Genomic DNA, 13,313 nt, shown 5'->3' with positions numbered 1-13,313 from the left:
CCCACCATTTCCTCTTTTGTAAATATCCACTGCTCCGAGAGAGAGACAGCAGAGAGAGAAACAGAGAGGAGAGAGAGAGACAGAGAAAAACAGAGAGACAGAGAGACAGACTTGACTTTTTAAAAATCATTTATTTAATTAATTAATAAGTATTTTATATGTTATTAGTCAAAACAATAAATATAAAATCAACCACAATAAACTTAAAAAACTACAAATCCTAATAATAGTCCATAAGCAGCTGCGCCCCTCTCAGTTCACAGAGTGCCCCCCCTATCGTCCACACGGCCTCAAATTCTTCCAGCTCCCCCACCAATGAACTGTATACAAACTCCAGTCTGAGGCGTGCTCTTATCAGTCTCTTCAACAGGAGCTCAATGTCTGTGCAGCCTGTACCCACTCTCCAGTTCCTCCTTGTTATCCAAATACTCATCTTGGCCTGTCCCAAGATGAAATTAGTCACTTATATATTCCTGTGCTGCACTCCTGAAAATTTTGGTCCAAGCACAAAGAGTTCATCGGTAAAGTCTCGCCCAAGTCTCTGAAACCATAGTCCCAGGACTTTAAAAAGGGGTATCAGACGTGAGCAGGTCAGCCACAGGTGCTCCAGGGTCTCCTCTGCTGAACAAAAGTCGCACTGACTGCTTGAGCCTGGGTCAAAGTGAGCCACATGTCTGTTCGTAGCCATGGGTCCATGCACCCACCCTCCACTGGAGATCAGCACAGCGTTTCTCAATAGGAGGGCAGTACAGGGACCTCCAGCTACCTCTGGCAGACGCCCCCGAGGCCAACACACCCGACCACCCGGACTCCGCAGTGACAGCCAACTCGGCTCTGTGGCAGACTTTCGTAACCATCATATATATGTCCTTCTTTCAACTGTGGCCATTCAGCCATTTCAGCTGGGGAGATTCCAACACGCCACTGCTAATAACGGGGTTATGAAAAAGTGGCTGTTCTCCTGTACATCCATAGGCCCTCTCTTGAAAACGACAACACCGAGCTCCAGGATTTCAATAAGAAGGATAAAAAGCTGTTGTTCCCACGAGCTCCACACCAGTCACGTCCATCAGAAACAAATGTCTGTAATAACCAAGTCCTCCAACTCTGCGAATCTCTGTCCAGAACTGCTGTGGGCCATAGAGCAGCCTCTGCACAGTCTGTAAACGGAGGGCCACCACTCGACTGAGAATGTCTATCAGTGCCTGCCCACCTTCGTCCACCGGCAAGTGAAACCCACCCCAGAATAAATCCACCAGCTTCCTTTGTATATTCACCACCACAGAATCCGAAGGCTGCAAAACGGTGAAATGATGCCACAAACAGGAGGCAGCCAGGGTGTTAACCACCAGAGTCCTCCCCCTATACGACAGCTGGGGCTGGACCCAAGTCCAACGAGACAATCGGTCACTCACTTTTTCCACAAGGCCCTCCCAGTTTTTCATTTGGAATTCGTCACTCCCAGGAACACACCCAGATACTTAAGCCCCTCTGTGCTCCATTGCAGTCCTGATGGAAGGATCGGTCTCACCTGATGGTCCCACCAACCGAGGAAGAAGCCCTCGCACTTGTCCCGGTTCACCCGTACAGATGAGATCCGTTCATACAAAGACAGCTTTTGTCCTAAAGTGTCCAGATCTTCCTGTGACAATATGCACACTGTGATATCATCTGCATATGCTGATGTCCGAATAGGCTCCGAATCTGCTCCACCACCAGGCCCTTCAGCCCCTCCTAAGCTGATGTAGAAGTGGTTCAATAGCCAACACATAAAGCATCCCAGACAGAGGACACACCTGCCTGATGCCACCTCCACGGGTCGACTCAGCCCTCCCCCCACTCTGAGAAGCACCGTAGCCCCCACATACAGAGCACCAATCCATGATGTAAAAATTCTGGGGAATCCGAATGCCCTCATAGTGTTAAAAAGATACAGATGATCTACTCTGTCAAAAGCTTTCTCTTGATCAATTGATAAGAGTCCAATGTCCAATTTATTAAATTTTGCTACTCCAATAATATCCCAAACTAAAAAAATAATGTCCATGATTGAACGACCAGGTATAGAATAAGTCTGTGTATCATGGATTACTGAATCCAAACAGTTCTTCAACCTATTGGAAAGTACTTTTGCAAGTATTTTGTAGTCTGCACATAACAAAGAAACTGGCCTCCAGTTCTTTAAATCTGTTAAGTCCCCTTTCGTTGGCAAGAGGGCCAAAACTGCTCTGGAGCAGCTGCCGGGAAGCTGGCCCAGCTGCAATGCTGCACGGAAGGCACCAACAAAGACCAAAACTTCTTATAAAAATCTGGTGGAAGTCCATCAATCCCCGGGGCCCACCCAGCGCTAAGCTGCTGCACGGCGATGGTCATCTCCTCTAAAGTAATAGGCAAATCCAGGGCGGCTGCTTCAGACTCCTCCAGCTCTGGAAGACCATCTAGGATCTGTCGCTGACTGTCCACATCACACTCTCTGACCCCAAACAGATTATTGTAAAAGTTAATAGCCTCCTGTCTCAGGAGTGAAGGTCGGCCATGACCTCCCCATGTAGCAAGTCTCAGATGCATAAAATCAGTGTTTGTCTGAGTTCTTTTCTCTAAATTAAAAAAGTACTTTGTTGGTGCATCAATGTTTGTAATGTTGGTCACCCTGGTCCTCACCAACGCCCTCTTTGCCCTTTTGTTCATAAACTGCCTCAGTGCCCCCTTCCTATGTGTCCACTCACTGCTACCCCCTGTTCCTCTGACCATTCCGTCCTCCAGAGCTGCCATCTCTCTCTCCAGCTGCTCCAGAGACTCACTCTCACTTTTAGTTAGTTAGTTAGTTTATTAAGATCCCATTAGCCACTGAAATTCAGTAGCTATTCTTCCTGGGTTCCTTTAAAATTCATTACATTCATTTTTCAATACATACACATACACACACGCACACACTCCTTAAGTATGAAAGCCCTATATACTTTTGTGAGTATATACAGAAAACTGCTGAACAAACTGTCTAATTTGACTCTTCCCCACCTCCTACCATTTCGAGATGTTTCCAAAATCCTCTTTTGTAAGTCTCCACTGCTCCCAAAAATCCCCAAAGGCCCTAACAAAGGCCCTGTCCTGTAGGAGTTTTACATTAAAACGCCAGTAGGGGCAGTGAAGGGCCCGTCCTGGAATGTAGTACTCTGTTATCACCAGATGCTGATCTGAGAACCCAATAGGAAAAATCTGCGCTGTCCTTATTTTATTCCGATGAGTTTGATTAATGTAAATTCTGTCCAGATGGGCTGCACACATACTGCCCCCCCAGCGCGGACCCATGAATACTGCTGAGCCACTCTTGGGTAGGGCTCGACTATGTTTCTGTCTAGAGGGTGTGTCGTACAGTTCCAGTCCCCGCCCACCACTAACACAGAATCACTATTATAAGTTCTTAACTGTCGGTTCAGCGTCTGAAGAAGCTGAGCCCTCTGGACGGGTGAGTTATGTGCAAATGTGTTAATAAAAACAAAACGTGTATCTCTGATTATACCCTGAACCACCTCTAGTCTATCTCACCCACCACAGTGGGCCTGGCCACGCCCCCTTCCAATCAGCCTCATTATCTGCAGTACTGTGTGTCTCCTCTGCCGACTCTGCCAGCCTCCCAACAGACGTGCGCAGTAGATGGCCCAATTTGGTGCACCCCGCCTTCCTCACGCGGGGCCGCAGAGTGGCAGATGACAAACCAGGAGAGGCTCCTCAAACAGCCACATCTCTGGTGTGACTAAGTTGTCCCTGCGCACAGAGAGGACCTGCCATGCTTGGAGAACTGACTGGTAAAAAGCCTAGGTGTGGGTCCCGATGACGTCCTGCTGATGTAGGAGGAACAGATGTTTGTCATACCCAAGATCAGCCTCCCTCCTCAGCAGGACACGTGCTGTATCCTGCCAGCTCAATCCCAAGGTATACAACAGTCTCTGAGCAGCCTGCAACCTGAAGGTCGACACCCGAGCAGCAATGTCCACCAGCCCCTGTCCTCCTTCATGAAGCAGCATGTACAACACAGGAGCTCTGATCCAGTGATGGCCTGACCAGAAAAAGTCCACCAGTATTCGCTGCAACTGCTCAATAAGGTCCCGTGGCGGAGGGAGGACAGACAGTCTATGCCACAGCGCTGAAGCGACCAAGTTATTAGCGACCAAAACCAGCCCCCTGTAGGACATCTGGGGCAGCAAACATTGCCATTTGGACAGTCTGGTACACACCTTCTCCACAAAGCCCTCCCAATTCCTCTGGCGATACCATCCGTCCCCAGAAACACACCCATAACTTTCAGACCCTCCACTGCCCACCACAGACCATGTGGCAGACAGGAAGCAGCCCCTTCCTGCCACCTCCCCATCAGGACAGCCTCACTCTTCTCCCAGTTCACTCTTGCAGAGGTTCCCGTCTCATAGAGCTGTAAAGTATCTAATAACCCATCAACATCTGACTGATTTGTGACAAAAACCATGATGTCATCTGTATAAGCAGAGAGCACCAGGAGAGGATAGTTGAAAACCTGGCAAAACAGGCCAGACAGCCTGGCTCTGAGGCGACACAAGAGTGGCTCAATGGTTAAAGAGTACAGCTGACCTGAGATGGGGCAGCCCTGTCTTATACCCCGCATTACGGGGACTGGGCAACTCAACCCTCCCCCAACCTTAACCAAACATGAAGCCCCATTATACAAAACCCTAACAAATGAAATAAACCCCTCACCAAAGCCAAACGCCCTCAAAGTGGAAAACAAAAACTCGTGATGAACCCGATCAAACGCCTTCTCCTGATGAAGTGACACAAACCCACAAACCAAATCCCCAGTATTGCACAGATCAAACAAATCCCTCATCAAAAAAGGTTGTCCATAATAGTTCTATTGGGCACACAATAAGACTGGTCCTTGTGAACAATAAAATCCAGAACATTTTTCAACCTGTTCGCCAGTACCTTAGAAAAAACGTTTATAATCCGCAGAGAAGTGCAACCAGTCTCGAGTTCTGCAATAGGGTAAGATCTCCTTTCTTAGGCAGGAGGGACAGAACAGCAAGACGACAAGACGTGGGCAATCAGCCCACCGCAATGCTCTCCCGCAACATCTCCAGAAGATCAGCACCGAGAAAGCCCCAGAAGTGTTTATAAAAATCCACTGGAAGTCTGTCGATCCCCGAAGCTTTCCCAGATGCAATCTGCCACACTGCCATTGTCAGTTCATCGAGCGTGAGTCTAAGGCCTCTCACTCCGAGGCCACCAGCTGGGGGAGATCTCTCAGAAGGTCAGCTGCACAGGCCCCATCACAGTCTACAGCACCGTAGAGAGCTGAGCAGAAGTCCCTAGCATGTCTCCGCATCTCTGCCGAATCACTCGTCACCCGTCTGTCAGGAAGGCAAAGACAGATCATCACCTTCTGATGAGAGGTCTTCGTCTCCAGATTGAAGAAGAAGGAACTGGGTGCATCCATGTCCCTGATGTTCGCAAAGCGAGCCCTCACCATCATCCCTTTCACCCTCTCATGTAACAGGGCCCCCAGCTCCGCCCTCTTCCCCTGCAGCAGGCTGTGCTGGTCGGGAGCCCCAGCTACATGTAGGTTGGCCTGAATGTTCATAATGTCCTTCTCCAGTGTTGCCATGGCTACCTTGACCCTAGCTGTGGAATAGGAAGTGTACTGTTGACACAAAACCCGACGGCCTCCCACCACTGACTCACTGTCCCAAATGTCTCCTTCCTTCCTTCCCCTCCAGAAACCCCAAAAAGATTCAAATAAATTACAAAACGCTCTGTCGTGCAAAAGTTTGGTGTTGAATTTCCAGTAAGTGTCGAACCTCTGAGTGTGTGAGTGGAATATTTCTGTGGTGATGAGATGATGATCTGAAAAAACCAACTGGCTGAATGAAACTCCTGTGTAATCTATTCTGGAATGAGTTAGACATATAATCCAGTCAAGCCTGGCTGCAGACACCACCCCATCTGAAACCTGAACCCATGTGTACTGTTGTGTGTTGGGGGGGGGTTTGGCTGGACATTTTGGTGTTCTTTTCTTTTCTTTGCTCTCCAGGTGGTATGCAAACTGATTTATTGTCTGTGGAGAAGGTGCTGACAGAAGAGTCCTTCACCCTCATCAACGTGATATGCAGCACCTGTGGCTGGTGCTCACGTGCAACCTTAAAGACTTTCAGCTGAAGCAGATAATGAGATGGCGTTCTGCATTTAAGCCATGTGTGATTCAAGCAGAATTGCCGGGAACTCGACCTTGTGATGTTCGTTTGTGAGACGCTGAGGGCCGCGCCTGGGTTTGACACATCGTGCCTGTGAAGGAGGACGGGTGAGGGACACATGCTGTCAGCACACATCAGAGGTGATTGATTGTCTGAATAAGTGTTAACATTAATTTGGTATTTTGTTACGCAGTATATGTGAATATTGATGAGAGGTGTGCAGCTCGCTTCTCACGGCCGTGGCATGCGGACAGATGATCCTCCACCTGTTGTGAGAAGCTGCTCATTTACATAAAGCTTAAATTCAGACCTGAATGTGTTGCTGATAGTGTGTGCCTTTGAAGGATATTAATTGTAGCTGCTGACTTACCTCACCTTTTCTATCCTTCACAGAGTCGGTTTGTCGTGTCCACCTGGGGGGTGTTTGGCGGTGAATGTGGGTCCAGAGGCGCCGGGCTTCGATCCCTTTGGGCGCTGGAGAGCGCGCCGTCCTTCACTCTGCCAGACAGACGCGTTTTATGTTTGTACACCGAGTATTGCACAAAAGGGGGAAAATAAATTGTTTTGTTATTGGAACCGCTTTCTGGTTATTTTAGCACTGGGTTCAGTCAGACGCAGGTCCGCTCCTCAACCCGCGTCGACACATAACAGTAGTTCCCGGCCATTCTAAAATGTACCCAGCGGCAGAGGCGGTTCCATTTGCCGAAAGAGTTCAAGAACACTTGGAGAAAATATGGGAGCAATTACAGCATCTCGCAAACCAAATTAAACAAACAGACGCCCGCGTTACGGAGCTTGCAGCGCAAGCCGTTCCGCTTCCTGCTGCTCCAGCTGCGGCACCATCGATACCAGTGCAGATAACTCCGTCACCCAGAGATTCGGCGTCCGAACCGATTATTTGTCATCCGCCTTATGCGGGAGACTTCAGTTGAAGCCTGTGCTCCGTTTTTGATGCAATGTTCTCTGGTTTTTGCTCAACGACCGGCTTCCTTGTCTTCTGATGGCAGCCGTGTCTCATATGTGACAAATTTGCTCCGAGGTGACGCCTTAGCTTGGGTCACTGCGTTGTGGAGTAATAACTCGCCATTGTTAGGATCCTTTAAGGATTTCTCCCGGGAGTTCCGATTGGTTTTTGACCATCCGGTGAAAACAAATACCGTTGCTCAACGGTTGCTGAATCTCAGGCAGGGGAGGCGGAGTGCGGCGGAGTATTCCGTGGATTTCCGAATTTTTTCTGCTCAGTCCGGTTGGAATGCTGCAGCTTTACGAGGAGTGTTTGTGGATGGTTTAAATGATCCATTAAAAGACGAGCTAGCAGTCCGTGAAGAACCAAACGATTTAGATTAGCTAATATCTTTGGTGATTCGTCTAGATGATCGGATAAAGGAGCGTGGACGCGAGAGAGGGCGGCCATCAGAACGGGTTTTTTCGTCTCGAGGCTTTCCCCGACACAGATCGGGGCTGCCTCTTCTTCGCCCCACTGAGACTCCTCTGACGGGACCTCTGGCTCCTCTTGCGGATGAGCCCATGCAGCTCGGACGAGCTGAAGCCGCTATATTGCCCCGTCATATAAGCGTCAAGAAAAATAGTGGTGACGTATCTCCAGGTGTTCTGGGACAGGCGAAATAATACACACAAAAAAAAAAAGAAAAAAAAATTATTTGGGCTGTTTTTTTTTTGTTTTTTGTTTTTTGAAAGGGGTTATAAATTGTTTGGGGATTCAGAGGCGGTTCTGGTGGAGTGAACGACAGGCGGTTCGGAGCTCGGCTGGACTCAGTTGATCGTTGGTTTTTTTATTTGAACTTAGGTATTTCTGTTTGGGTCTGGGGTCGTTTTGTTTTGTTATTTTTTATTTCCCTGCTTCCCTAACCCCAACCTCACTCGCCCCAAGACCGTTCGTCTTGTGGGTTGTGGGGTGGTGCAGGTTGGTCACGCTGAGCATTCTCAGAAGACCTCTGCACCTAGGGGGGGGTTGTCAGGGGCGTTTTTTTTGGTTTGGTTAGGGCCCGGTTCCACTCCAGCCTCGGTGGGCCTTTGTACCGTTCATCATTGGTGTTGCCGGGGTGTGGTGCAGCGGGAACATATCTCTGTTAGAGGGGTGGGCCGATCTGTTGCCGTTCGCCATTTCGGTAGTTCCACCCCTCCCGATAGGCTGGGGTATGGTCGGGTTGGGGCACCGGACGTATTTCCGGTTTTCTGCTGCGCCTTGGGGTTGGGGCCGGGTTAGTTTTTCCTGTTCCATTCCCCGGCTTGGTAATTTTGTTGCCGTTCGCCACAATTGAGCCGACGGAGGGCTCTGGGAGTGATCTGGGGTCTTTCGGGGTGCTGGGGAAGGTAACAGGGTTTATCGGTTGTTTTATTTGCCCCCGGGGTTGTTTAATGTAGTCCACCGGGGGTTGGAATTTTGTGTTTCTTCTGTTTCCTTCCAGGTTCCACCTCCAGGGTTGATGGGACGGTCCTCTGGGGGGGAATTGGCTAGTGGGGCCGACTAGCCAAGTGTGGCCGGGTCTGGGGTTCCTGGGTTGTGGGGTGGGTGCCTCCTGGGGTTTGATGGTATGGTCCTCTGGGGGGCGCCGTTGCTCCATGTGTACCTGGGGACCTCTGTGGGATTCCGGCTTTGGCTATTTCTCCTGGAACTGGCGGTAAAGGCCTTCTGGGGGGTGTTGGGCTCTGCAAGTCGTTCTGGGGGGGTTGTTTGTTATTTTTCTTTGTGCATTTATGTTTGTATTGTGTTTGTGGGGCTGTGTTGAGTTTTAGCATTTGGGAGTTTTTCTTTTCTTCCCGGGGTTGGATGGGACGGTCCCCTGGGAAGGTTTTGGGTGGGTTTTGTGTTTTTCTTGTATGTTAGGTTGTACTTGGGACTCTTTTGGGGTTTTTGTTGATGCCAGCCGGCCTTCCAGCTGCGGTGCCCTGTCCTGCTGTCGGCGGTGGACCTTGGGAGTGTTACGCTGTCTGCTTCCTGACGAGGACCCCGGAGGGAGGTGCTGTTCTCTGACCTGGTCTGTTCGGTCGCCGGGAGGCTTCCCATTAAAGGGGGGGTACTGTTGTGTGTTGGGGGGTTTGGCTGGACATTTTGGTGTTCTTTTCTTTTCTTTGCTCTCCAGGTGGTATGCAAAATGATTTATTGTCTGTGGAGAAAGTGCTGGCAGAAGAGTCCTTCACCCTCATCAACGTGATATGCAGCACCTGTGGCTGGTACTCACGTGCAACCTTAAAGACTTTCAGCTGAAGCAGATAATGAGATGGCGTTCTGCATTTAAGCCATGTGTGATTCAAGCAGAATTGCCGGGAACTCGACCTTGTGATGTTCGTTTGTGAGACGCTGAGGACCGCGCCTGGGTTTGACACATCGTGCCTGTGAAGGAGGACGGGTGAGGGACACATGCTGTCAGCACACATCAGAGGTGATTGATTGTCTGAATAAGTGTTAACATTAATTTGGTATTTTGTTACGCAGTATATGTGAATATTGATGAGAGTTGTGCAGCTCGCTTCTCACGGCCGTGGCGTGCGGACAGATGATCCTCCACCTGTTGTGAGAAGCTGCTCATTTACATAAAGCTTAAATTCAGACCTGAATGTGTTGTTGATAGTGTGTGCCTTTGAAGGATATTAGCTGTAGCTGCTGACTTACCTCACCTTTTCTATCCTTCACAGAGTCGGTTTGTCGTGTCCACCTGGGGGGTGTTTGGCGGTGAACGTGGGTCCAGAGGCGCCGGGCTTCGATCCCTTTGGGCGCTGGAGAGCGCGCCGTCCTTCACTCCGCCAGACAGACGCGTTTTATGTTTGTACACCAAGTATTGCACAAAAGGGGGAAAATAAATTGTTTTGTTATTGTTATTATTGCACCTCAGTGCTGCATTTGATACTGTTGACCATAAAATTTTATTACAGAGATTAGAGCATGCCATAGGTATTAAAGGCACTGCGCTGCGGTGGTTTGAATCATATTTGTCTAATAGATTACAATTTGTTCATGTAAATGGGGAATCTTCTTCACAGACTAAAGTTAATTATGGAGTTCCACAAGGTTCTGTGCTAGGACCAATTTTATTCACTTTATACATGCTTCCCTTAGGCAGTATTATTAGACGGTATTGCTTAAATTTTCATTGTTACGCAGATGATACCCAGCTTTATCTATCCATGAAGCCAGAGGACACACACCAATTAGCTAAACTGCAGGATTGTCTTACAGACATAAAGACATGGATGACCTCTAATTTCCTGCTTTTAAACTCAGATAAAACTGAAGTTATTGTACTTGGCCCCACAAATCTTAGAAACATGGCGTCTAACCAGATCCTTACTCTGGATGACATTACCCTGACCTCTAGTAATACTGTGAGAAATCTTGGAGTCATTTTTGATCAGGATATGTCATTCAAAGCGCATATAGGCTGGACTATTGTAATTCATTATTATCAGGTTGTCCTAAAAGTTCCCTAAAAAGCCTTCAGTTAATTCAAAATGCTGCAGCTAGAGTACTGACGGGGACTAGAAGGAGAGAGCATATCTCACCCATATTGGCCTCTCTTCATTGGCTTCCTGTTAATTCTAGAATAGAATTTAAAATTCTTCTTCTTACTTATAAGGTTTTGAATAATCAGGTCCCATCTTATCTTAGGGACCTCGTAGTACCATTTCACCCCAATAGAGCGCTTCGCTCTCAGACTGCAGGCTTACTTGTAGTTCCTAGGGTTTGTAAGAGTAGAATGGGAGGCAGAGCCTTCAGCTTTCAGGCTCCTCTCCTGTGGAACCAGCTCCCAATTCAGATCAGGGAGACAGACACCCTCTCTACTTTTAAGATTAGGCTTAAAACTTTCCTTTTTGCTAAAGCTTATAGTTAGGGCTGGATCAGGTGACCCTGAACCATCCCTAGTTATGCTGCTATAGACGTAGACTGCTGGGGGGTTCCCATGATGCACTGTTTCTTTCTCTTTTTGCTCTGTATGCACCACTCTGCATTTAATCATTAGTGATCGATCTCTGCTCCCCTCCACAGCATGTCTTTTTCCTGGTTCTCTCCCTCAGCCCCAGCCAGTCCCAGCAGAAGACTGCCCCTCCCTGAGCCTGGTTCTGCTGGAGGTTTCTTCCTGTTAAAAGGGAGTTTTTCCTTCCCACTGTAGCCAAGTGCTTGCTCACAGGGGGTCGTTTTGACCGTTGGGGTTTTACATAATTATTGTATGGCCTTGCCTTACAATATAAGGCGCCTTGGGGCAACTGTTTGTTGTGATTTGGCGCTATATAAAAAAAAAATTGATTGATTGATTGATTATTGGAACCGCTTTCTGGTTATTTTAGCGTTGGGTTCAGTCAGAAGCAGGTCCGCTCCTCAACTTGCGTCGACACATAACATGTACTGTCTGTCCTGTGGGTGTGTAACCCTCCATGTGTCCAATAAATCCACCTCACGTAAAAAACCATCCAGTGAGGAAACTGACTGCAAATGTGGCTCCTCACCAACCCGATCCAGGTACATATCCACAGTGCAGTTGATGTCACCCCCCAACACCAAATAGTCACCAGAATCCTGCTGAATTAAAATGTTCCTCACTCGTTTGAATAACCCCACCCGCTCCGAGCCCTCATTGTGTGCGTAAATATTTGAAAACACCATGGTCAACCCCCCGACCTGAGCCCTGACCAACAGAACCCGACCCTGCACAATCTCAGTGGTGGATAAAACAGTGAAATCAAGTCGAGGTGAAAACATCAGCGTCGACCACAGAAGGAGAGACAGAAACATCAACCACACTGATCACAGAACCGTCAGTCACCACAGCATCAGTCAACCCAGAATGTTCAGTTGTCAGCTGATCAGCAGTTATACTGACAGCTTCAGGCTCAGAGACACCCTGCTCTAGAGAAACGACCTCCTCCTGCACGCTGGGCCCCTCCCCCGGACCAGACACTGACACCGGGTCCCCAAGCCCCGAGGCCAAAGGCCCCGTAACCAGATCCGGGGCCGCCGACACCAACGCCCCAGAAACACTGCTTTTGTGAGGTCACGCGAGACGTTTGTGACCGACGTCCCCACATTCAAAACACTTCTTGCTTCCTGAACTGGCATAAACCTCATGGCATAAGTCCTCATGTTTGACTCTGAAGGACATGTCCAGAGTCTGGGTCAGACAGTTCAGGAACATGAACACCTGACGACGGAAGGACTGAACATGGTGAAGTTTCTCGCGCTTACAGCCCAGTCCGATCATCTTAAAACCGCTGGTAAACTTACCGAACCTCTGCAGCTCCCGACTGAGAGCCTCGTTTGAAACAAATAGTGGAACCCTGGAAATAATGATTTTAGTGGATGGAGCGAAGAGAGGAGAAGCATGCAGGTAAGAATCATCCAGATAAACCCCACTGTCAACAAGCTGAGCAGAGAAATGCTCCTCCAACAGAAAAACCACCACGGCTCTGTTCATCCTGGATGCAAACATTAAGTTCTCATGTCCGACCTGCTCGCTCACAGCCAGGAGGACATCCTTCACAGACACAGCCGGGTCAGGGATCACCCTCACCCCGTGATGGAGCGAGAGGGCCAGCAGTGGCCCAGACGCCATCCGCGCCAAACCCGCTGCAAAAAACACACAAACCACATGTAAACCAGTCAAAACAACAAAAAACAACTAACAAACAAAACAAAAATATGGCCAATGGTCAATATTGTCATATAAATTGTCATGTAAATGTCACTTATATACATGCTGTCCATACTGTTGAGCCACTTAGGTGGGTAGGGAGAGTTCCCATGAGATAAAAAAGCTTTTCAACCTACCATCCCTGGTTCTCAAGACCAGGCACCTAAATGGCTCTACTCTCTCTCTCTCTCTCTCTCTCTCTCTCTGTCTCTCTCTTTTTTTTTTAACTATATTTCGGTGTACCTTAGTAAACACTAGTAGAGTTCCACCTTAGATTTGGAATGTATAATAGAAGATATACCTTACTGAATGACTATGATTTGACACAAAGTGCAGCAACAGTGAAAATTAAACCTTCTTAAACAAAGCAGTAATAATACCACACTCATTTTGCATTCATGATAAGGTTAGGGCCCTGTACCACTGGGGAGATTAATTGCGCATG

General features: G+C 48.4%; 1 protein-coding gene across 1 annotated transcript in view; it reads right to left on the bottom strand.

The window, feature by feature from the left end:
* The window catches only part of LOC117515001 (laminin subunit beta-1-like), a 476,107-nt gene that overhangs the window by 333,236 nt on the left and 129,558 nt on the right, over positions 1 to 13,313 (bottom strand). Inside the window, exons 15-22 of the mRNA XM_034175563.1 lie at positions 12,265 to 12,804; positions 5,250 to 5,655; positions 4,330 to 4,559; positions 3,874 to 4,057; positions 2,342 to 2,473; positions 2,172 to 2,265; positions 1,532 to 1,642; positions 1,047 to 1,295 (exon numbers count right to left, since the gene is read on the bottom strand). Of these exons, the coding sequence (XP_034031454.1) occupies positions 1,047 to 1,295; positions 1,532 to 1,642; positions 2,172 to 2,265; positions 2,342 to 2,473; positions 3,874 to 4,057; positions 4,330 to 4,559; positions 5,250 to 5,655; positions 12,265 to 12,804 (1,946 nt within the window). The remainder of the gene's footprint in view (positions 1 to 1,046; positions 1,296 to 1,531; positions 1,643 to 2,171; positions 2,266 to 2,341; positions 2,474 to 3,873; positions 4,058 to 4,329; positions 4,560 to 5,249; positions 5,656 to 12,264; positions 12,805 to 13,313) is intronic.

This window comes from Thalassophryne amazonica, chromosome 8 (assembly GCF_902500255.1).
Source record: "Thalassophryne amazonica chromosome 8, fThaAma1.1, whole genome shotgun sequence".
In the NCBI taxonomy this organism is placed as follows: domain Eukaryota; kingdom Metazoa; phylum Chordata; class Actinopteri; order Batrachoidiformes; family Batrachoididae; genus Thalassophryne; species Thalassophryne amazonica.
This window is presented reverse-complemented; position numbering and strand designations above follow the sequence as displayed.